Genomic DNA, 22,997 nt, shown 5'->3' on the forward strand with positions numbered 1-22,997 from the left:
ATTTAATAGGCTTTGTTGCTGAACTGAAACTTCCCATGAATCCGTTGAAATAGTCCAAAAAATGTTGAATAACATCATTATAATCATCTATAACTTTCCTCTGCTCATTCTGAAACGAGACAATTCAATTCTACTCTCTCCTTTTTAATACAAGTGTGGAAATACAAATTGTTGTTATCTACCTTCTACAGCCATGTAACTTTGCTAAGCTGAATTAAAAAACTTATTAACATAGCAACATGAATTTGATACCTAGCAACAGCATGCTTTTCAGCCTCCTGGACTGAGGCATCAATTGGAGAAGCCTGAGCTCTAGTAAGAGCAAGTTGATACTCTCTTTTAGCTTGATAAACCCCTGCTCAACATCTCCAATCTCATTCTTGTTGATGGCTTTTAAAACATGCTTGAGTTGAAGTAGTTTCTTAAAAAACCTTGTAACCCTCTCTCAACAATAGGTTTATTAAAGTTAGTCATAACAACCTCTTTGAATTTACTGTGAGCAATCTAGAGATTGAAAAACCTTAAAGGTTTAGTTTTCGAATTTCCATGCCTATGACTTTTAATGAGGCAATACCAATGGTTTGAGTTCACATCCCACTGGAAATCAACCTCATCATTAGGCATTTCATCCACCCAATCTTCATTAGAAAAAAGATGATAAATCTTTGAGTAAATCGTTTTCCCACCATCCTACTTATTAGACTAGGTATATTTAGAGCCTAAGCTCTTAAGAGAATCCACCTTATTTTGAGGAAGCCAAGTTGTGGAGTCAATTAACTCAGCTGAACTAATTGCCTTATCCACACCACTAGAATTCTCCCTTCTGTGATAGTACAACAGTAATAATGTCAACCATGGAACAATCTAGAGTCATCATGTCATCAACTTTAGCCTTCTTCAACTTTACCCGCACTAATTTGTTGTTCTCTGAACTTCACCCAATACTTTTAAGCTGAAGATTGGAAATCTTCCTTCTCAGCATCCTCAACCTAGTTTGAATTGGGCACATCTTTTTCAGAGCTCTTCAATCTACCACTCACTGACTTTCCGAATTACTTCAAAACTGATTGTTCTATCAGTTCCTTATTCTCAAGCATCTACAAAATCAAATTTATCTCAAGCATCACAATTCCCTCATGTTCCACATTAGTAATCGTAGCTTCCTGGTTTGAAGGGGGCTCCTCGATTCTAGATCGATACGCAAGCTTTCAAGTAACCTACTTCTTCATCGAGAGAGAAGCAAGTTCCTACGCACGCCTTATTTAACTATATATTGAATTTTCTTATTTTGTTGTAATATTATATTTCTTTTTTTTCATTTTATAAAAATTTGGCTGAGTTTAACAGTAATTTTCATTTTTATCTCAGTGTCTTGCTTAAGCATAAAGTTAAAAAGTAAATATAGATAAAAAGACACAGCAAACACATTGCATTTCTTAGGAAAAACTTGATTAAATAAGAAATTGTCTATAATTAACATTCCATAACATATACATCTAAACAATTTCAATCTGTCTACCTACCTACTGAGGTTTGACAATGGAGAATCAGAAACAATGGAGCAACAGTTAACAAAAACCAAAATTGCTGCAGCCACTGCTTGTTCAAATTAGAGCCACATTTTTTCAGCAAAAATTACAATCATATACATAAATTTGGGAGGGAGAGCACAAACCATTCCACTGTCTTCACTGATTAGTGTAGAAAAGATTAAACCGAAATCGGAGATGCGTGACGAGTCTGACGAGTTTTTCTTTAACAAACAGTGATACTCTCCGGTGAAGGAGTGGAAGTACCAAAATTCCTATGTTTGCCATCAGCAATATTAGTGAGATTTAATCCTTGGTTAGGAAGCTGATTGATGAGAAGGGTCTCAAGTTGGCAGGCTAGACTCTTTCCCGGGACTGTGAAATAAAGGAATCTGGCCTTTTGCATCCCGTCCTTTGAGCGGTGGGTACGGATTCGTCCCTCCAAATCATCGGTCTGTGGTAATGGCAATGATGAACATGGAAATTTGTTTTTCAAATTAGCATAACAGTATAATGACAATGGTACAAATGAGGTAAATAAATAGATTAGTTCATTGGAAGAATACCTGTCCCACATATAGTTTTTTATCAGGCCTGAGCATCACATAGACACAAGAAGCACCTACAGTAGAAGGAGGTGGTTGTTCCCTAGGACCAACCGGAACACAATGGATTTCGCTAAGTTCGGGTATCTTTTCTTTCTTGTGGAGCTCTATCAGCTTCTTTTGACATATCATAATTACATTTGTCTCAACTTCCTTCTGTAAGACTTCCATTTGATTTAGTGACCTGCTCCTTTCAGAATCTTTTCTTCCAGAGTTATTTGATTGAAAATCGGGTCTGTCAGAACCATTCAAACTTTCATAAGAACACAAGTGTTGTATTTCGGTGTCATTTTCCCCTGGAATCCCTTCTTCTGCATAAACTGAATTATAAAGCTCTTCAGCTCTTTGAATTATTCTTTCAGAAATTCCTTCTCTCTTAGCTGTCTCAAATGCAAGGCTTTCTCTACAAATCCCGTCTAGCAATTTCCAAGTCGGTTTTGTTTGGCCGTTAACATTTACAGATCCCATTGCTTTAAACACAGTGTTCTTTGCATTGAGTGGCAAACTAAATATCCCGTGCAAATGAGTGGATACAATTCCAAGACAACCTATTTTATCAAGAGTTTCAACAATGCTACCGGCAATACAAGTCCCCTTTGCTGTTTCTGTTCCTCGGCAAATTTCATCTATAAGCACGAGACTTCTTTTACTGGTAGAAGCAATAATAGATCGAATCTCTGACATCTCCACCTGATATATAGAAAATGAGGTAATGAATGCCATTGTTAGTGATAGTAGCAAAAACAATCGGTGTTTAAGTTACACTGAAATTTCAGATCTACTGCAATTTCTTACAAACAAGCTGAGAACTACAAGCTATTGTGCCTACCAATGAATGTTCAAAGGTTAAACAAAATGAAGAGACGAAGATTTTCATATACTGGGGATCGGAATTGTAACTGCCATTAATGAACATCTTATAGCAATGTCAGTGGAAAGAAGCATGTAAAGATACCTGAAATGAACTCTTTCCATCAGCTGGACTATCGTAAGATTTCATGTGAAGCATAATTGAATCAAAATGAGGAATTAAAGCTGACTCTGCAGGCACCATGAATCCACATGTTCCAAGCAATGCAGCAGCACAAATTGATCGAAGTAAACTTGATTTACCCCCACCATTTGGTCCAGTCAAAAGAAATAGTGACTGCATATCAACAGTATTATTTACAGCACTACCTTCTGCAACCTCAAACCAGTATGGTGATAGACCAACTAGTTTCATCCCATCTGTTCCATTGAAAGATTCTACATCCTGCATTCAATTCCTTAATACACATGAGATGTCAAAACAATTTAATAACATAGTTAATATGATATTAGATAATATATCTTACATATTAGGATGCTTAAAATATCAGATAAAAACAATATGAAAACAACAAGGTGCTCCAGCTAAAGGTAATCGAGACATCAAATATTCTAGTCCATTATTGTATTAGTGATATAGTCTTCTAACTTCCCCAGACTGGCCTAAACTGACAGACATTTTAATATAACATGGACAAGTTGATGAACGTACTGTGTAGGTGGCAGTATCTTTAACAATGCCGCAAGAAAATGAAAATTCAATCTATATGGACTTACACAAGAACAGACGCAAATTCTCGCTAGGACAAGGGCAACAATATATTAGCTTAAATTTGAGAAAATCTGTCAATAATTCATGAAGTAAAACCATTATAACAAAAATATGTAGTGCCTACTTCAGCAACTGTAGACCATAGGATAACACCAGTGGGTCCACACTCTTAGAGCAATAATATTAGGAAGCTCAACCTCCTCAAACACAGAGAAGCAGTTTATACATGGCTGACAAATTACATTTCACAAGCATCCCGAATTTCAGTGTTCCTCCTTTTTATTTAAGTGAAACATAAACCAACTTCATTAACTTACTGATTCAGCTGAACTTCCAAACTTAGTTTCAATATCCCCCACGGCTAAATTATCCAAAATTATTTGCATGATATTGAAAATCCTACATCAGAAGAAATTCTACTTAAAAATTATTTGACAGTTTTCAGAAAGAAACATTTACTTCACACCAGGCAGGGGAAATAGTTCAGCGATTCGGCAGTTAGAGCATTAGCATTATACTATCCTTTTCTCTCCGTTTTTTTTTTTTTGCCATTTGTAGTATTAATTAGAGTAAGAATACAAAGGTACTACCTTAGATTTAGAGGACTCGATAAGCATTGGAAAAACCCACTGCCTTCTTCTGCCTTCACTGCAAGATATCAATAATGCAACAGTTGAGGAGTCTGAAAGATAATTATTGAAGTAGCATTGTTTCTGTTAATGGTCAAACACTGAATATTTTACAACAGAAAGATGGCAAACTACAAAATTCACAAGCTAAAGAAAAGCATCTAAGATACAAATTAAATACATAGGACAAACATTTCTTATTTTTGGTGGCTAATATGTCTTAATTGACTGAACTCTTAGGAGGCGTTTGGTTGGGAGGAATGAAAATATAGGAATAGGAATAGGAATAGAATGGAATAAAATTTAAAATGCATAAAAAAAATTGATAAAAAAATAATTAAATTTTTTTTCTTGTTACATTGGAATGGTCATTCCTTTCTTTTTAAAATGAAATAGTCATTCCACTAAAATGGTGGAAAGAGCATTCCAATTCCAATACTTTAAAATGCAACCAAACAAAGGAATGAAATGAAAATTGTTTCCTTTCCATTTCATTCCATTTCATTACCTCCAACCAAACACCACCTTAGTGTATTATTGCAACTTTTGTAGGTTGTGGTACTTTTGTTATTATTTTGTCAACTAAGAATTAGGATTTCTATATTTATTTAAGTTTTTGTAGTGTAATTGAAGCCAATTTGACTATCCAAAAACTAAAAAGACAAAATGAGACTAGTCAGTTATTTTAAGCCACCATTTAACATACCTATTGTAAACACATGAACCAATGATTGGACATGACAATAAAAGACTACACTAAACCTCTTCCGCCATGTAATTGAACAGCATTGAAGAGCTTATTAAATTATGAGACAACTAACCTCACATGAGAAAATAATGCCTTTGCTATAACTAGAAGCATCGAAGAAAACACTAGAATATTGGTTTTTGCTTGCAATTCAGAAGAAAGTGTCCTCAACAATTCCAAGACCCTTGCTTTAGCCTTGGCACCTGCTTCGTGGTACCTAAGGGAGAAAAAATATTTACCATATAATTGTATGTTTGAAAAACAATTAGAGAAGCTTAATTAAGGCACACAAAAAACACCTTGTTAAAGCATCCTCAACCCTTATTGTAGTAAACCACTCTTCTCCAACCTTTCTGCCTTTGGAATCTAAAGCTGGTTTAAGATTTTTAATCTGTTCCTCCCCAGGGGTACCAGCCCATATAGCAGGCGAAAACCGTTTACCCTTAAACCAAACAGCCTCATGCTCCCTAGCATATAATATTTCCCCCTTTGGGCCACCAAGTGGGGCTGTGGTAGCCTTTATTCTTGTAATGATGGGCATGAAAGCTTCAGTAACCTGCCAAAAATTGAGCAGACAGATTAAGGAAAGTGAAAAACACGACCTTAACACAACACTCAAATAATTTTTTAGACTGGAAAATGCATATTTCATAAAGCCATATATATTTTTTTAAAAAAAAACCCAACAAAAAGTTCACCTGAATTTAAAAACAACACCACTGTCCAGGGACTTCCATGAAGTTTCAAAGTAATTAATGTAGAAAATCAGATAAATCATGGGATGTTAATACCACTGTCTAGGGACTTCCATGAAGTTTCATTATTAGGGCTAGTTGTATGATACAAATCTACTGGATGTTTTCCTTATTTTTGGCTTATCTCTCTTGTAGGTTCTAATCATATTCAGGGATTGTTATCTAACACTATGTCTATAAATAAAGTTGAAATCCTGTTAGATATAAAACAATAAAGTCCAATTTTTCAAGCAGCCTTCCTATTTCGTTTACAACTAATAACTCTAAGTGAAATTTGTCCTGAAAGGGAGCACATGAAACTTCTAGTCTTTATAAATGCTTAAGTAAGGTGGATGATTATTGTTTAAAAAAACAAATGCAATTTAAGGTACATTGCATTTGCATAAATCATTGAGATAAACTGTAACAGGTGAAATTAAACTCTAAAGACTCACAGCTAGAATTAAAGCCTCAGCAGCCCTTTCCACTTCCGCAAATTCCTCCTCTATATGGATCCTCTTGACACGACATTTCCATGAGGACTCCATGTCCTCAAAGAAATCATTAGGAACAACAGAAGAGTAGCCTTCATTGTGATCCATTTCGCCATCTAAAGTGATCATTTCACCAATCTTATCCGAAGCCCATTTACAATTATCAATCTGGAAAAAAAAAATCTTACAATTTCATGGCGTGCATGAAAATTAAACCTGGAACTAAAGTTACAGAGATAAATATATTCAAAGCATAATTTTTTTCAGCAAGTACTAATACATTTAATCTAAGTTGAAACGTTAGGCGGCTGATACAAATTACAAAATCTATAAATTTACTATGATGTGATGCAATCATGCTTTCTTCCTTTGTCAACAAGTATTGAACAGAACTTAATACACCACTCACTAATGTTTCAAAGTCAATTTTCAATCCGGTGGCCACCCATGTAGGATCCATCAACAACTTTAAGATTTCATTGAGCTCTGAATTTTTGTGCATGTGCAATACTTCATCAACTACGTTTTTAATCCTACAGAACTCGATATGATTGGCCTCCCTTAATTCAAGTAGCTTCACAAGCTGCTCAACAAACAAAAACTTAAGATTTAGATGCCAAAAATAGAAATACAGAGTGTTGTAATGTAAGTTGTTATTTTTACTTTCTAGGAATCTAATTTAAAAGATTACCTTTGCAGGTGAAACACAAGTGAACTCAGGAATTGAGCAGGTGACAGTGCTCATAAGTTTGCAAGTTGCTGCTCAAGTAAATTATATAAATTAGAAAAATATTAAAATTTGAAAATAGTACGACATTCCAATGAAAAATCATGAAGTAAAAAGTATGAAAATCTTCACCGTGAGATGCAATACATGTCAACTTACCATAAGAATAATGCAAACATTTAAAAGCATTAGTGACAAGTAATTTTTTAAACAGATTTATGACAATGTTATGTTAAGATGATCTTAGAATAACATCAAGCATATTGAAGGGCCTAGTGTGGCTTAAATCTGAGCCTTGAAAAGCTCATTACCCTCTTGGCGCATAATAACAACAAAATAATTTAAGGAAACAACAAAGAGAGAGAGAGAGAGAGAGAGAGAGAGAGAGAGAGAGAGAGGGGAACCACTAGTCTTAGACTGGCCCACACTTGAATTTATTGAAAGCCCTCACTTGTGGCGGAGGAAAACCGTGGTAACAAAGGCAAGGCTCAAAATAATAAAAAAGAAAAACAAACAAAACAATTACATTGAAACTATAGCAGTGTTTTCCAGTCTTTCATTAACTATTACTATAAACATTATTAACCTGAAACCTATAGTGGTTTCAAAGACCACTAGTTACTACTTTAGCCATAAAGGTTAATCTTTTCAATTTGCCTTATCATCAATCTTTTGTATTCAGTATGAGAATGACAGGAAGAGAGACTTGACATGGAGACATCATTAAGCCACAGTGCCATTTAGATTGTGACATGCGAAACAAAACTAGAGAAAAATCTTGCTTCACATTAACAAGCAAATAAAATTAGTAGTTTTGTGATTCACAAGTAAATTTAAAGGTCTAATGAGTAGCATTGGCAAACAAAATGCATATGAAATTGCAACCAGAGAATGAATCAATTTAAAAATAGTCACTGCTCACCTTGAATAGTGAATGCAATGTCATATGCAGGAGGATTGAGAAGAAGATCTCTAACATAACTGAAACAATAAAAGAATAACAAATAAGCAAGCAAAACATTGTGGTGCTCAACAGAAAAAAGAGGTGGGAGGAAAAAACAGATACAATGTGAGAGCTTTTGGAAAATGTTTAACATACTATTCGAGCTATAGTGACCTTTTCAACAATACCATTCTTAAAGAGAGGAACATGAATAATGAATACTCACATCAGTGGTAGACCTGTACAATTTGATGGAAGTAACACCTTCAACAAACAAGGTATTCCCTCGGTCGGAATGGCACCTGAGAGAACAAAACCAATTAGGATTGTTTGACACATTATTTTATCAGGATTCTTAAATGTGTATATGTGGTACGTTATGAAACAAAACCAACCAATCTGAGTTGCTGTTCCAAGGGTCAAAGGCCGGGGCCTATTTTCCGAAGAAATAGTGACATTCCTAAATGTAACTTCATCATCAAGACCATAAAGTTCCTTCACCTAAAAGTTCATGGAATGACCATAACATCCAAAACATAAAATGACACTGAAAGTTATGATAAACAACAACATGCCACAAATATGAACCTTAGACAAGAGGTCAGTCACAGGATTGCCATCAAACCATTCAAAATGTCTAGCAACACATTCTCCCCATAGTAGGCCTCCCTCACCATATTCTCCCCAACGACAAGTGCCTGCAAAGGAGCAAAAGAGGAGAATAAAAACATGAACATCAATTACATGTTAATATGACTACAGTAGAAGTAAGAAAATTATAGCAAAAATTACAGATGACATTTTTTTTTTAATTAGGCTCCCCGCCTAACCCTACAATATTTGCGAAGAAAAACATTACAACAATTTCCATGTACGTGTCAAGGAGGGACTCAAACCGCAGACATTACAGGAGTAAACCAAATGCTTGATCGTTCGAGCTACCCCTCTTGGTTATGAACAAACAAAATTTATGTAAACCTTCAAACACTAAATGTTAGATTAGATGTTGGGTCTCCATGGTTTTTATAGCTTTGATTTAGCCCTTAAATATTTAATATTCTGCTCTTTCCCTTCTTCTCAAGTGTGTGACTATGACCTGACCTAATTGTTTATCAATCATGTCACATCACCCAAGATTCTATGCAGCCAAATAACAAACTGCAAATCGAAGGGGCATCAACATATTGAAGCTAGATATCTAAAATACATTGAGATTAATGCCCTAAAGCCCATGCATAATCACGAGCACTGTAGGTAACCGCCCTTGTGAGGGCAAGCTTTTAATAGAACAAGAAATTATATCCTCGTGGAGCTTTATGTAACCTATTACTAGGCCATATAGCAGCTAGATATGTAGACAACTAATGAACTAGTTAAAGTAGTGAGTTGTGTCATTGAAACAAAGAGAAGCTTGATTTTTCATTGCAGAAATTGTGAAAAGACTTCATTTTATCACGGTACATTATGCAACATTTCGTACAATTGTCATAAAGATGCATGTTTGGCAATTAGTTAAGAAGTTTGAACAAACCTGATGAATTGTGCCTCAATGATGTGTGCAGAAATAAATGATGGCACCGACACGTACGAAGCTTGGTAACCAAGGCCTCCTCAGTCAAACCATCTTCAGATGAGTATGTTTTCATAGTCTCTAATACTAAATTTATGCAATATCCTCTGGCAGAACGAGATATACCTAAAATGACAGTATAGTTTATTATCTAATCAATCAGAATCCCTTTTAATTGATGTTAAATAAAATTATTTCCTCTGATGAAATGAAGCAACGTATGTGACAAAGAAAGCAATTTGACTTCATAAAAACACCAGGAGACAGGGGCATAAATGATTTGTATACAAAGGAAATAAAATCAACATGGAACAAAAAAAAAATTATTAATTTAAGCATAATATCTTCCAAAACAAATGCATTTTGTAATAATGTGTTTAAGTCATACCAACAACAGGCATTGGTTCCGGAAAGTCAAGATCATGATCAAGACCAACTAGTCCAAAGACATAGGGACTACCAGGATGTGCATGCCTGCATGCTTAAGAAAATAAGTCAGAAGCAAGATATACACGTCTACCATTTGAAAATTGCTTGATGCACATCAAGCATAATGAACAACAAAAGTCAGTTGAAAAATTTGGACAGCAGATTGAAAAATTGAATATTAATATGTGCACCTTTACTTAACAAAACTTAACTAATTAGGATTATAAAAAAGTATGGACTGCTTGAGACTATGAAACTATCTAAGCAACTAAGAAAGAGAGAGCAAAAAAATATGCACTACATGATATTAGAAATATTTCAAATTTGCAGAAAACAAATCGGGTTTGTGACATGGAAAATTGTTTGAAGAAATCGTGACAGGAGGTTTCTATATCAAAGATGACATATGCATGTGTGTCCACAGAACAATGCTCTTTTCAATTTTTTCAAAAGTGTGACTGCCTGTTAACTATGACACATCATGTACATATAAAATGGAATCTTCTATAGATTTACACCTAACCAGCTTCTGAGTTCAATAATCTTTTTATCAATTTCTTCTAACTAATCAATTTTACTACTAAATCCCTTCTACAACAACATCAATAAGTTCAATTAATGTAAAGCATAAAACTGCATGTTATTGAGTATGGACCATGCAAGTATATACTTTTTTAAGAAAATAAAGATACCCAGATATGAAACGATTTTTCCGAGAACGAGCATTTGCTGGACCCTGAACTTCTTCAACTATGCACTACAATGACCAAAGCAATAGCACTCAGCAAATATTCAATTCATTTGAAATAGCTATGCATGCATGGAAGGAAGATGAACAGAATCTACAAGATGTAGAACATCATAACATCAAAGATCAGAGAATCCGTATTGTATGCTCAGTTAAGTACTCACATCCCCCAAAATATGCTACTGCATGGATGAGTATGGTGTCGACATGAAATATATATATAGAAAAGGAAATAAAAAACACTTAAAAACTTTTAAAAGTAAACTTCAATGAAAAATTTATTTTTTAAAATACTTTGCAAAAATCCTTTTTGCATGGACTTAGTATAGTGTTGAGTGTGGTTAAGCTTAGTTGAGACTTGAGAAAGACTACTTCGCAAGAATTTTAAAGTCTTCTTAGTACAAGTCACATTAAAAAAGGTCTAGTTCATAGAAGGGGAAAAAAACCATTCATGGGACCTAGGAATGACAAGGGACAACAAGAGAAAGAACATGTACGGCAAAAACTTATGGGTGGTTATATTAAGTATGCCAACATTTTCATAGAAGAAGTAAGAATAACCGCATAACATGTTACCCTACCACTGAATACCCATTACGTGTCAGGTCATCCAATGTTTGTCGCAGGTTCTGCAAATACATTGCATTGAAAGAAACAGAGTTAAGGAATAAGGAAATAGATGTAAGGAATTCACTGTAAAAAAACTTAACATGTAAAAAGTATATTTATTTTGGGTTTAATGGTTGAACTTGGTAGTTGGTACACAAGAAAGGAGTCATTGTGGAAAAACAAAATTGCAAAGACTAAAAACAATCTTGATATACCAAACTATTGAAGAAGTCTCTCAACTAATCATTTCCTAAATATATAACATACTGCAAATGTTATGATCAAATGGTTACAAACCATTTAGGATAAACCTATAATCGCAATAAAATAAACACAAGATGCATATTAAATAAATTTAATTACCACAACAGGGCAACCAGCTCTTGGAATACTATCTGAACGAAGACCTCCAAAAGGATTCAAACCAGCATATTCAACCAAGACACAGGCATCTATCCCGAGTGCTTCATAGAATTCACCAACCTATTCAAAAAAATAATTATGCACCCATCACTGAATGAAAAAAGTTAGACTTCCACAAATCACACAGATTCGCAGTGACGTGAGACAAATTAAAAAAACTTCCACCAACAATATGGCAAAAAAGACAATACATACTCTGCAGAGCAAAACCTCACGTGGAAACTTTGACTTGAACTGCAAGATCTCCCAGTTGAGTGACCCCTCTTTCAAACTAAGGCAATACATTTCTTATTAGTGATTTATAAACAAGGAAATTAGCTCTACGATGATTTAAGAAACAGGGGAGGTTACTTTTCACAGTCACAGAAAAACATCTTAATAGAGGATATAGTTGGCTGGTTGAATACCGTTGTTTGTACTACAGGCAAAAAAAAATCCAGTTCTTTCAGAGAAGATAAGATTAAGCAAAGAAATGATGAAAACTAAGTATAGAAATTCACAGGGACAGCACAAATCGAGGATAACAGAAAATATAATAAGAAAATTTCTCTTAAATCAGATGCAACACACCTATAAGAGCAATTGCTTGACCAACTCACCTTTTTAACCACTTCAAATGTATTTCTGTATATATTTCTTATGAAACAACTGTCAATAAAATGACAATGCAAGGTTTAACTTAATTGATGGTCAATGTATTTCATTTTAATGACAATACAACAAATAGACAATTACATGACTTATTTTAAATTTTTTTTATAGTTCAGAAACAATGAAATATTATCAAATAAAAGTTTAGAGAAGAGAAGACTTCCAATACCTATACCACCTAAAGAATGAAAAATACAAGACACATTTTCCAAAATAAGATCATAATATAAAATCAATGAAAGTGGAACCTTACTTCCTAGTGGTAACAAACCAAATTTTCAGCATCCTCAACTTTTTTAAAAATCTTCCGTCTTTACATTTTGTTTTTTCGAAGCACCCAAAAGATGGCAGGATTCCAAGACATAAAAATATTATTTAGATAGACAAAGAACTCACTTCCCATTTTTCAAGCTAACATCCAAGCCTAGCAAATTGGAATACTCAAGCCTTTTAATTAGCTGAACAGTTGAAGGCTTTCTGCAATCTTCCATCCTCTGCGATTAAAGAATGCCTATTAGAAGACCTAACAGTTAGCTCTCTAAATTTTCAATGCACAAAAGATGTAAAGCTAACATACCTCCTTCCACCAAAGTATATTAGAAAGCTCCTTTTCACTCAGAACACTGTCCAAAGGCTTAACTTTCTTCACGGTTCTTGCACCTCGTCTCAAAACCTTTTGATCTTTGAAACAAGAAATCTTCCCAAATGCTCTTCTTTTGTTGTTTGTACCAAGACCAAGTAATGTTAGAAGTTAAATTTGAGTTAGCAACAATGAATATGCAACTGAAGGAAGCAATCAATTACAAATGAAACTGTTATTCTATATCATAGGTAACTAAGGCACCCCTCTCTAATCTAATCAAAAGGAGAATACTATTGCTTTTTCTACAAAGGGAAACAAACTACATTCGTATAACATTGAGCACGACAAGGATTTAACTTAAGTTCCATCGTTTCTGCAATTCAATATCCAAACAAAAATAGTCTGGTGGAAAATTAAAAGACCCCATCAAATTTTGAAACTCAATACCAGCAAACCAAAACTCAAAATTGGACAATATTTAACACAATTCTCACTACAATTTTTATAAAAAAGATGACATTTTCCATCAAAACAAACAGAAGAAAACTGGCATAATCAAGCATAAAAGTAAACAAAAATGCACACGGTAAACTCAGTCAGCTTCAACAAAACAAAGCAAAGAAAGAGAGAGAGATTACAGGGCGACTGGGGAGGGAGTGAAGGAGCTGTAACGAGAAGGATGAAAACGAAGAAGCAGAGCGAGCGAGCGCCAACGAGGAGAAGAAACGACGACGTTTCGCGTGGCCATCCAATACATGTTGTTGATGAATCGAGGAGATTGATTCACATGGATGGAGAATATGTTGTTGAGCAGAGCAAGGTTTGTCTAGGGTTTATGAGTTTCTTCTTCTGAGCTCTGTGCTAAGTTGATGCTAACCTCTCTTCCCGCCAGAACCAGAGCCAGAGTCAGAGCTAGACAAAAGAGAAGAAAAAGACAATTTACTCCTCACTCGTGTGCTTTGTACGAACTCGATAAGAGAAGATTTTGTCCTTTTATTTTTCTTCTTTTTTTTTTTTGGGTAAAAGAGAATTTTTTTTTAAGAAAAAATGAATTACTTTGTGCAGATTAGAACTGAATATCGGTGGCTTTGGTCGGTTTTTTTTTTAAATAAAAATTCAGAATTTGATTTTCGATTTGGATTGGTGCAATTCGAAAACCGACCAACCAATCTAGAACCTATCTTAAAACCGACCTTTTTGAACCTCGGTTTGGTCGATTTAAACCGCCCAAACCAAACTTTTTTAAAAAAAAAATATATGATACAATTTATTCTATAAACACATTATTCTACATTTTACAACTATAAACATACAAATTAATTGTTCAAAAACTAATTATCTTATTCTTTTAACTTTAATATTAATAAAATAATAATATATTATTATTATATATTATTAGTAACTACAATACATAAAGCAAAAAAAAAACTTAATAAATTAATATATATGTATAACGGTCGGTTTTAGTTTTTTCGGAGGGTTTATTACCCAAAAAAAAAAACTGACCGTTCAATGGTAGTTTTAACCGTTAGCGATTTTTTCGGTTTTCGGTTTCAATGATGTTCGGTATGTCGGTTTGAACGGTTTTTTTAGTTTTCTAGATTTTATGCTCAACCCTAATGCAGATCTCGTCCCAATCTCTTCAGCTTATGTCAATTTCGGAGATCACGTGCTATCTATAGGAGTCTTTTACTTTATCCTACTTTACTTGGGTCATCGGTCATATACCTCATGAGGGTTCCTATCCTAAAGATAGTCCACCACACATAAGTCAGTCTTCAAGGGCAAAACATAATCTCTCACAATTGAGGAATCGAGTGAGAGTCGAGCCCTTAACCCAAACAAGAGAGGAGGTTACTACAAGACTCCGTAGAAATATCGTGTTATGGTTTGGTAATTACTAAAAGCATTCCCAATAGGAAAAGGTAAAATAGCTCATTAGCTAAAATTTTAAAGAATTGGATAAAATTACACCTCCAACAAGTTAAGTAAATGAGAGCTAAAATAGTTCATAACTATTCTTTTAGCTACATATGGCTCAATGAGAGCACTCTCATCAGCTTGTCTACTATATTCATTAAAATATTTTACTAATTTTTTTTTTTTTTCTATTTTACCTAGCACTACATTAGCTTCTCTATTTTTTATTTATTTCATTTAAATATTATATTTTTATTATATTATATTATTTTTTAAAAATCAAATAAATTAGTATAATAATATCACACATATATTAAAAAATGTTTTAATAAAACTAATGTTTTAAATCTCTCTCTGGGATGATTTTCGCTGCCAGTTGGGATGATTTTCGTTGCCGACAAAGTCTCACCGTCAAAAATAGAAGTCACAGGCCTCCCCATCGTTCTCTAGAGTCAAGGCAACCATAACCTTCGTTATGTTTCAAACGACAAACTTCGAGGTTCCTAAAGCTCCTTTTATCATTTAGTCACAGTTAAGATCTCGACGAGTAGAAACTTTTGAGTCCGATCTAATCCTGTCTGAGATCCATTGAGTAAAACGACTTTCAGAAACGTGATCTTCTCGTAAAGATCTTTTATATCTCGTTGATGGTTTCCGCAAGCTTTGTCGTTAATGGTTGGTGGCCACCGCGCGTGGTGGAACTCCAGTGAGCTTAGAGATCAGGGTGTGGCTGGCGATGGGGTGGGTGGGGTTCGGGGTGCTGGAGGAAGTTGATGAGATCGGGGTGGTGTGGCTAGAGGAAAATGACGAAAGAGACAAAAAAAGAAAAAAAAATATGATTTTAAAATATACATTTTTAGTTTTTTTTTTTAATTAAAATTATTATTTAGACTAATAATACTTTAACATGTAGTATTTTTAAAAAGTTAACGAATCAGTTAAATTTAGGATTATCAGACTTATAAAAAAATGTAAGACTATTACTACTATTTTTTGCGATTAAAGACTAATTTACATCAAAGTAAATTTTTTAGAGACTTTTAACGTAATTTTTCAAATTAATTCAAGGATTACACATCTCTTCATTATTGATTTATTTTGTCAACAGATCACATATTAACATCTAACATCTTCTCCATTAAATTAAATAATAAAAAAAAAAACATCACACATATAATATAACCTTGTCACACCAACACAACAACACATGTACCCATCCCTCTTTCTATAACTAAACAAAGCATAAAATTAAATAAAAAAAGACCAAAATAAAATAAATAAATACAACTCTAACAATATAAAAAACAAAATACTTGATAGATTAATAGAATATTTCATATTATAAGCTTATATAAACTAATCACTCATTTGTTTTTTTGATCACATGATTGAACACATTGCTGTGGTGGCCGCAACAAGATTTCCCAAACTCACTGCAATCTGCATTATCTGTAATGCTCGATCCACTTTTTTCTGATCATACATAATAACACATATTCCAATTAAATATTAATATACTATTATTACTACTTATTAAACTAATTTTCATGAAAATTTTGTGGAATTAAAAAAAGAAGGAGAATAATGAAAATTGCTATATATACTTACATTTTTGGGGGGTTGTGTGTGTGGTACAATTGTCCCTGAAGTGCTGGCCGACGATCGGAACGAAGACCTACGACGTTTGCTTCCACTTCCCTGTATTTTTATGATATTTTTATCACATATTTTAATTTAATAATTATTATAAAAAATTATTTAACACTGTCTCATCTAAGTCACATGTGAGATAAATGTATTAATTATATAATTAACTAATGATAATTACTAAGTGATTAGCACCACTTAAATTAATATTATATTATTATTAGTGTAATAAAATATTAGAAAAATTATTAGATCTAACTCAACTTAATAAAATGGACTAGCGTAAACTATGTCAAACAATAATTGTGAACAAATTGATCATATTAGGGCACCCAACATTTCAAAATTGATCCCACTCCGATACCATATTAAGAAAGTTATTGGACCTAACTTAATTTAACAAAATCGATTTGTTGTCCTCGCTTTATTAAGTGAATCGAGTATATATTTTTACCGAACTCTAATATTAAATATACTTAATTTAATGTAATGAATTTTATAGAATATGACTAAATCTTCTTAAATATTAATAACTAATAAACATGAGCAAAAATCATTATAATTATGCAAATGAAAAATTATTAGTACGTACCTTGTCATCATCAGAGTAAAAAGTATCATCATTGACCCCTTTTGATTTATCTAGCTTAGTCTTTAGCCTAAGCATAACAATTGGATCCAAAAACACTTCATGGGAATGATCATAACTTTTGGTACGAAAACAATCAGGGCAAACATTGAAGATGTAATTGCAATCATTCTTGAAAAAGCATTCTACACAAGTAAAATACAATCCAACAATGAATTTATTTTTGCAATCTAAACCATTGCAAAATGGTCTACCGCTTTCGATTATGTAAAGTAGAGTTATCACATCAGCATAAATCAAATGATCTTTTTTTCCTCGCTTTAGTTGGTCGAAGAAATTCTTCGATCCAAATTGGGGGAATCCAATATCTTTCATGTAAGCGGAAAATTCCCGAAATTTGATCTTGTTTGGTAGGGATTTTGTTTCCATTTGTTCAGAGAAAGTTTGAATTGATTTCTGAGTTTCATGGTTGAAATGCTCGTAGTATGCGTATGCCGTGTCCCGCAAGTCATCCATAATTGAGACTCTTTTCTATCCTAAAATATATATAAAAAAAAAAAGTAACACAAAGAGAAATAATTATATAATTATTAATTAATAATGAACAAAATGTATAATATTATAAGTACCTTTTCAAACAATAGTACTAGTAGTATTGAAGAAGAGCAGCACAATGTTAAACACAGAGATCTCACACAAATGGATCATGGAACTATTTATAGAGAGATTTATTACTTATTACTTTTAAGGCTAAACTCTAAATTATTTAAGTAACAAATTATTACTTAAAGTTATTTGCTGTAATTTAATAAAAAGTAGTGGGAGAATTAACCCAACACAAACAGTTATTCTTCAGTTTTTGGTCTTTTCTTATATATTAATGGTAGATCACTAGATCTATATAGATATATATTATATATAAATAATTTATGTATATGACAACGTACGTATATCGAGACACATGATATATATTCATAATAATAATTATATAAAAAAAGTCAATTATGATCATATACTAAAATGAAGTGAGAATATTATATACTAAAATGAAGTTTCATGACTATGTATAATTAGATTTCCATAGATCCATTTCCATCCATGATGATCTATATTTTGATCATATATAGATCTAATATCTTGTTCTTTTTAATTACGATTTTGCTTTCATAAATTTAGGTGAGTTTGGAGTGTGTGTATAAGTAGTGTAATTATTAGGGGAAGATAGTAATTACATAATTATACTATATTTTAAAATAAAAAGTATGTTTAGACATTATAAGATAGTATTTACTTATAAGTTCTAAAAAATTTATTTAGTAAAATAGTTAGTAATTATATTTAAAAATTATAATTTTTAATATATTTTATGTTTAAAATTGAAATTTTTTAGTAATTACACAATATAAGTAATCTCTCAATTACTTGTAAATACTACATAATTATATGTAATATATTACGTGATACAAATATGCAAAACTATGTAATTATTTTTAATTTACACCCAATTTTAATTCTCTTGGCCTTCCAAATGTGCTCTTAGGATGAGTTTTATTTTTTTTAGTTTAGTAAGGTGCCACATTAGTAGGTCCATTGTAATTAATAGTTTATTATATTATTTATTTAATTGAGATCTAATAACAAATTATACTAATAATAATATATGACATTTCATATATAGTTCTCAATACCTTAAGTTCCCCATAGCAATATTTACATAATGTTTTATATTTAGGTGTTATTAGAAAACATATTAATACTTAAAATTTATTGCTAATTATAATTTTAGTTTAATTGCGGTAATACTTTAAAATTTATAATATACTTTTCATTGTTTTTGAAATATCATATATTTTTTTTTAAAAAAATATTAATAATAATAAAATATATTTTTTGGTAAAAATAATAATAATAGAAATATATATTAATGTTTTTTAAATATGTGCAATGGATTTAAATTTAAATTGTAATATTAAAAAAAGCTTATGTAATTATACAGACACATTTAATATAAGATAAAAAAAAACAAGAGAAATATGTTGAGTTTAAATTTAAATTGTAATATTTTTCGAAAAAATATAACACTTTTTAATATAACCATATTTAATATCACATACACATAAATATATGGAATAATTACATAAGGTACCATTTTTTGTAAAATATTTACATTTTTACGTTCAAAAAATGTATTTTTACATTTTTACGATTTTCCAAAAAATAACACGAAAACAACATAAAATCAACAAGAAAACAACATAAAAGTAACATCAAAATAACAACAAAAAAATAACAAAAAATAACATACATATAACAAAAAATAAACAACAAATGAACAAAATTTCAACATAAAAAGACCGTATTTTATGTAAATAAAATCAAAAAAATCGTAAAAATGTTTAAAATTCTGTGAAACCGTATTTTTGTTGTTTTTGTGCATTTGTGAAATTAACCCTAAATATATATTATAAAACTTTTATTATTTTTATGTTACATTTCCATTGCACAAGAGAATTTCTTATCAAATATAAAAATAGAAAGCTCCATAATTATATGGTTTGGCATCTTACATTATATTTTCAATAAAAGAAAAAAAATTATAAGTTATATTGTTTTTCACATGATTGTACACATTGTTGTGGTGGCCACAACAAGATTTCCCAAACCCACTGCAATTTGCATTAGTTGTAATTTCCGTTCCGCTTTACTCTGATCAATCATTAACAAATAAATAAACTAGCATTAATTAAAACTAAATTAGTTTGCTAAAACAAAAAATAAATACTTGACTGACTTAAATGTCATCAGAAAAATATATTAAGGGCTCGTTTGGAACGCCGTAGGTCGTATTGTATTGTATTATATTGAACTGAATTATATATCATATTTTTATATAATACTATGTTAAACTTTAATTTATACTAAAATATTATATATTTAGGTGTCTATAAAAGTTAAAACCACATATAGTTTTACATAAAAATATTTCATAAAATAAAATTCAATATAATACAATACAATACAATACGATCTAATACGACGTTCCAAACAAGCTCTAAGATGCTTATCTATACTATTTATTAAATTAAAATATATAAATATATAATATTAAAATTCAATAATATATAACGGAATAAGGTAACTCTTAACATTATTAGACCAATTCTTGTCCAAAAATACATTTTATTGGATATGTCCCCACGCTATATGTTTACATTAATAATAAAATTCCAGGAAAAAAACATTAATAATATATAAATTAATAAATGAGAATTTTATTGGTAAGAATGTTATAAGAATTGTAATGTATTTATATAAATTTATTAATGATTTACATTATACTATACCACAACACTATTCTATCATTTTTAAAAAATTTAGAAGAATTATTTAAGGTACTCGTTTGGAACGCTGTATTAAGTCGTATTGTATTGTATTATATTGAATTGTATTTTATGCAATATTTTTATGTAAAACTATATGTGGTATTAACTTTTATGGACACCTAAATATATAATATTTTAGTATAAATTAAAGTTTAACATAGTATTATATAAAAATATAATATATAATCCAATTCAATATAATACAATACAATACAATACGACCTAATACGACGTTCCAAACGAGCCCATTATACACCTTAAATAATTAATTACACGCAATGCTCGAAAAATTTAAAAACTAACATGCCTAGAATTCTGATTATTTAAACTTTTTTTTCAATACTGTAAATATTTTTTCAAAATGTTCTTAGAAAGGCATATGCAATACATGCTTGTGATATATAATACACATACACAATATTTTGATTATAATTTTTCCACATATATTAAAATTTTTTAAAAAAAAAACGTTGCTGGCAATAGAGAAAAAAGTGATGATTCTACTATGAGAAATTAAAAATATATATTTTGAAGAAATTAATATAAATAATAAAGAAGATTGATTATTTATTATTATAATGAGAAGTACACTTACAGTTTTAGGCTTTTGTTTATTCACAACAATTGCCTTTGAACTGCTCGCCCAGGACTGAGGTGTACTATTTTTGCTGCCTTTGAACTGCTTTTATATTAATATATATATATATATATATATTATTAATTTATCCAATCATATATATGATATTTTTCTTTTGGAGAAAATACATGACAATAGATGATGGAAGAGTGGATATATAATTTTAGAATTTTTTTTTTTTTATGAATGAAAAAGCTGAAGAATAAAATGGCCTATGTTTTACGAGATTTTTATATAATTTATTTATGATATTATTACATTTTATTTAAAAATATATTCATATTATTTTTGCACATATATTAATTATCATAATAATATATAGATTTTCATGATAATTCCAAATTTACACTTAATAAAATCACATCTAAAATAAAATTAATGAAGCAAATTATAAACAATAAAAAATCAGAACTGTTGAACAGTACCATATAAATAAATTTTTCTTTGTTAAAATATAGTCAAAATCTTGTTATATATGAAATTTGACCAGAGACAAATCACAAAATTATATATTCTCTTAATTTTTAAAATAAAATTATATATGATATATATTAAAAAAAACTAGCTCAAATTCATATGTATTTATTTTACCTAATTAAATAAAAAATAATACAAAATAAGATAGGAGCAAAAATCAAATTAATTAATGTTATGTTATGTACGTACCTTCTGATAGGTAACATCATTATTAGATGATGATTGATCTTGCTTGGTTTTGAGCCTAAGCATTACAATTGGATCCAAAAACTCCTTGTGACAATGCTTATAATGTCCATTGTAAAAACATTTAGGGCAAACATTGAAGAAATAATCGCAATTGTTCTCGAAAAAGCATTTGACGCAAGTAAAATACATTCCAGGAATGAAATTATTTTCGCAATTGGTTCCTTGGCAAAATGGCCTACCGCTTTCTATTATGTACAAAAGAGTTATGATATCCGCGAAAATCAAGTGATCTCTCCCTCTTCGCCTTAGTTGGTCAAAGAATTTTTTCGAACCAAACTGTGAAAACCCGACGATGTTCATGTACTTGGAGAATTCTTCGAAACTAATCTTGTCAGGTACTTTAGTTTCCATTTCTTCACAAAATGCTTTGATTGCTAGCTTTGTTTCATGTTTGAGAAGATCATAGTATGCGGTTGCCGTGTCATGCAAGTCATCCATATTATTATTGCAAACCCTAATTAACTACTATTAATATCTCTATATATATATGGCAAGTAGTTACTATATATGTATATATATTTAGTTTTGAGCTTAATGTTTTGCTATTTATGTTGTCTACATGCATTAGCTATATTATATATAGTGAGTTTGGACGCGGAAAATAAATTTATATTAATTAATATTAATTAGGAGTGCCGCGTAACTCAAATTAAAAAATTCAGATACAATTTCGTGTGTATATATATATTTATATTAATTTTATAGATTGAGAAAACTTCTATGGTGGGAATTTATAGGGACATATTTTAAACCGTTAATTATGTAGAATTATTGATCTTCAGTACCATATTTATTGTATATACCTAGCTATACACAATTCTAATCTAATTCAAAAGAGTTTACGTGTTTAATAAATTATCAAAAAAAAAAAAAAAAAGTAACCTCCAATGACAAACATGGCCCACCATCAAACAAAAATCTGACACTCTTTGTAAAAAAAAACACATAACCTGTATAAATATATAAAAAATTTCTCAAAAAATATATATATATTTATATATATAAAATAAAAGAAGAATTACATTATATACTTATTTTTTATTTTTATTTTTATTTTATTACTCTTTAATTTATACCTAATTTTATAGATT

The 22,997-nt window shown here is 30.9% G+C and overlaps 2 protein-coding genes across 4 annotated transcripts; both read right to left on the bottom strand.

Annotated features, from left to right (window-relative positions):
• Nucleotides 1-1,468: 1,468 nt before the first annotated feature.
• On the bottom strand, nucleotides 1,469-13,969 carry LOC115723230 (DNA mismatch repair protein MSH1, mitochondrial). 3 transcript variants are annotated; one of them, XM_030652662.2, is made up of 22 exons: nucleotides 13,643-13,969; nucleotides 12,999-13,134; nucleotides 12,818-12,915; nucleotides 11,966-12,041; nucleotides 11,711-11,830; nucleotides 11,320-11,367; nucleotides 10,683-10,747; nucleotides 9,950-10,035; nucleotides 9,523-9,687; nucleotides 8,580-8,689; nucleotides 8,387-8,492; nucleotides 8,218-8,293; nucleotides 7,971-8,029; nucleotides 7,013-7,080; nucleotides 6,731-6,904; nucleotides 6,283-6,489; nucleotides 5,393-5,649; nucleotides 5,167-5,310; nucleotides 4,307-4,364; nucleotides 3,090-3,389; nucleotides 2,096-2,824; nucleotides 1,469-1,983 (listed from the first exon to the last, which is right to left on the bottom strand). In XM_030652662.2, exons 1-22 carry the CDS (start codon nucleotides 13,759-13,761, stop codon nucleotides 1,756-1,758), a joined length of 3,429 nt encoding a protein of 1,142 aa, XP_030508522.2. In that variant the 5' UTR covers nucleotides 13,762-13,969; the 3' UTR covers nucleotides 1,469-1,755. The 3 variants fall into 3 exon arrangements, with proteins under 3 accessions (XP_030508522.2, XP_030508523.2, XP_030508524.2); XM_030652663.2 differs by having other exon boundaries at nucleotides 12,999-13,131; nucleotides 13,643-13,934; XM_030652664.2 differs by lacking the exons at nucleotides 11,966-12,041; nucleotides 12,818-12,915; nucleotides 12,999-13,134; nucleotides 13,643-13,969 and having other exon boundaries at nucleotides 9,950-10,042; nucleotides 11,711-11,803.
• A 1,987-nt stretch (nucleotides 13,970-15,956) lies between these two features.
• Nucleotides 15,957-18,271, bottom strand: LOC115722665 (uncharacterized). Its single transcript, XM_061103855.1, has 4 exons — nucleotides 17,790-18,271; nucleotides 17,164-17,696; nucleotides 16,533-16,622; nucleotides 15,957-16,397 (listed from the first exon to the last, which is right to left on the bottom strand). Exons 2-4 carry the CDS (start codon nucleotides 17,674-17,676, stop codon nucleotides 16,305-16,307), a joined length of 696 nt encoding a protein of 231 aa, XP_060959838.1. The 5' UTR covers nucleotides 17,677-17,696; nucleotides 17,790-18,271; the 3' UTR covers nucleotides 15,957-16,304.
• Nucleotides 18,272-22,997: the final 4,726 nt, after the last annotated feature.

This window comes from Cannabis sativa, chromosome 9 (assembly GCF_029168945.1).
Source record: "Cannabis sativa cultivar Pink pepper isolate KNU-18-1 chromosome 9, ASM2916894v1, whole genome shotgun sequence".
In the NCBI taxonomy this organism is placed as follows: domain Eukaryota; kingdom Viridiplantae; phylum Streptophyta; class Magnoliopsida; order Rosales; family Cannabaceae; genus Cannabis; species Cannabis sativa.

Bases quoted from the DNA above. Each gene is read 5' to 3' on its own strand.
- LOC115723230 (XM_030652662.2), bottom strand. From the start codon at position 13,761: ATGTATTGGATGGCCACGCGAAACGTCGTCGTTTCTTCTCCTCGTTGG. The intron at 10,036-10,682 runs GTATCTTTATTT...TTAAGCATGCAG, and splicing joins AAAAATCGTTTCATATCTGG to GCATGCACATCCTGGTAGTC. The intron at 9,688-9,949 runs GTATGACTTAAA...CTGTCATTTTAG, and splicing joins GGAACCAATGCCTGTTGTTG to GTATATCTCGTTCTGCCAGA.
- LOC115722665 (XM_061103855.1), bottom strand. From the start codon at position 17,676: ATGGATGACTTGCGGGACACGGCATACGCATACTACGAGCATTTCAAC. The intron at 16,623-17,163 runs GTACGTACTAAT...ATAAAAATACAG, and splicing joins TTTACTCTGATGATGACAAG to GGAAGTGGAAGCAAACGTCG. The intron at 16,398-16,532 runs GTAAGTATATAT...ATGTATGATCAG, and splicing joins ACACACAACCCCCCAAAAAT to AAAAAAGTGGATCGAGCATT.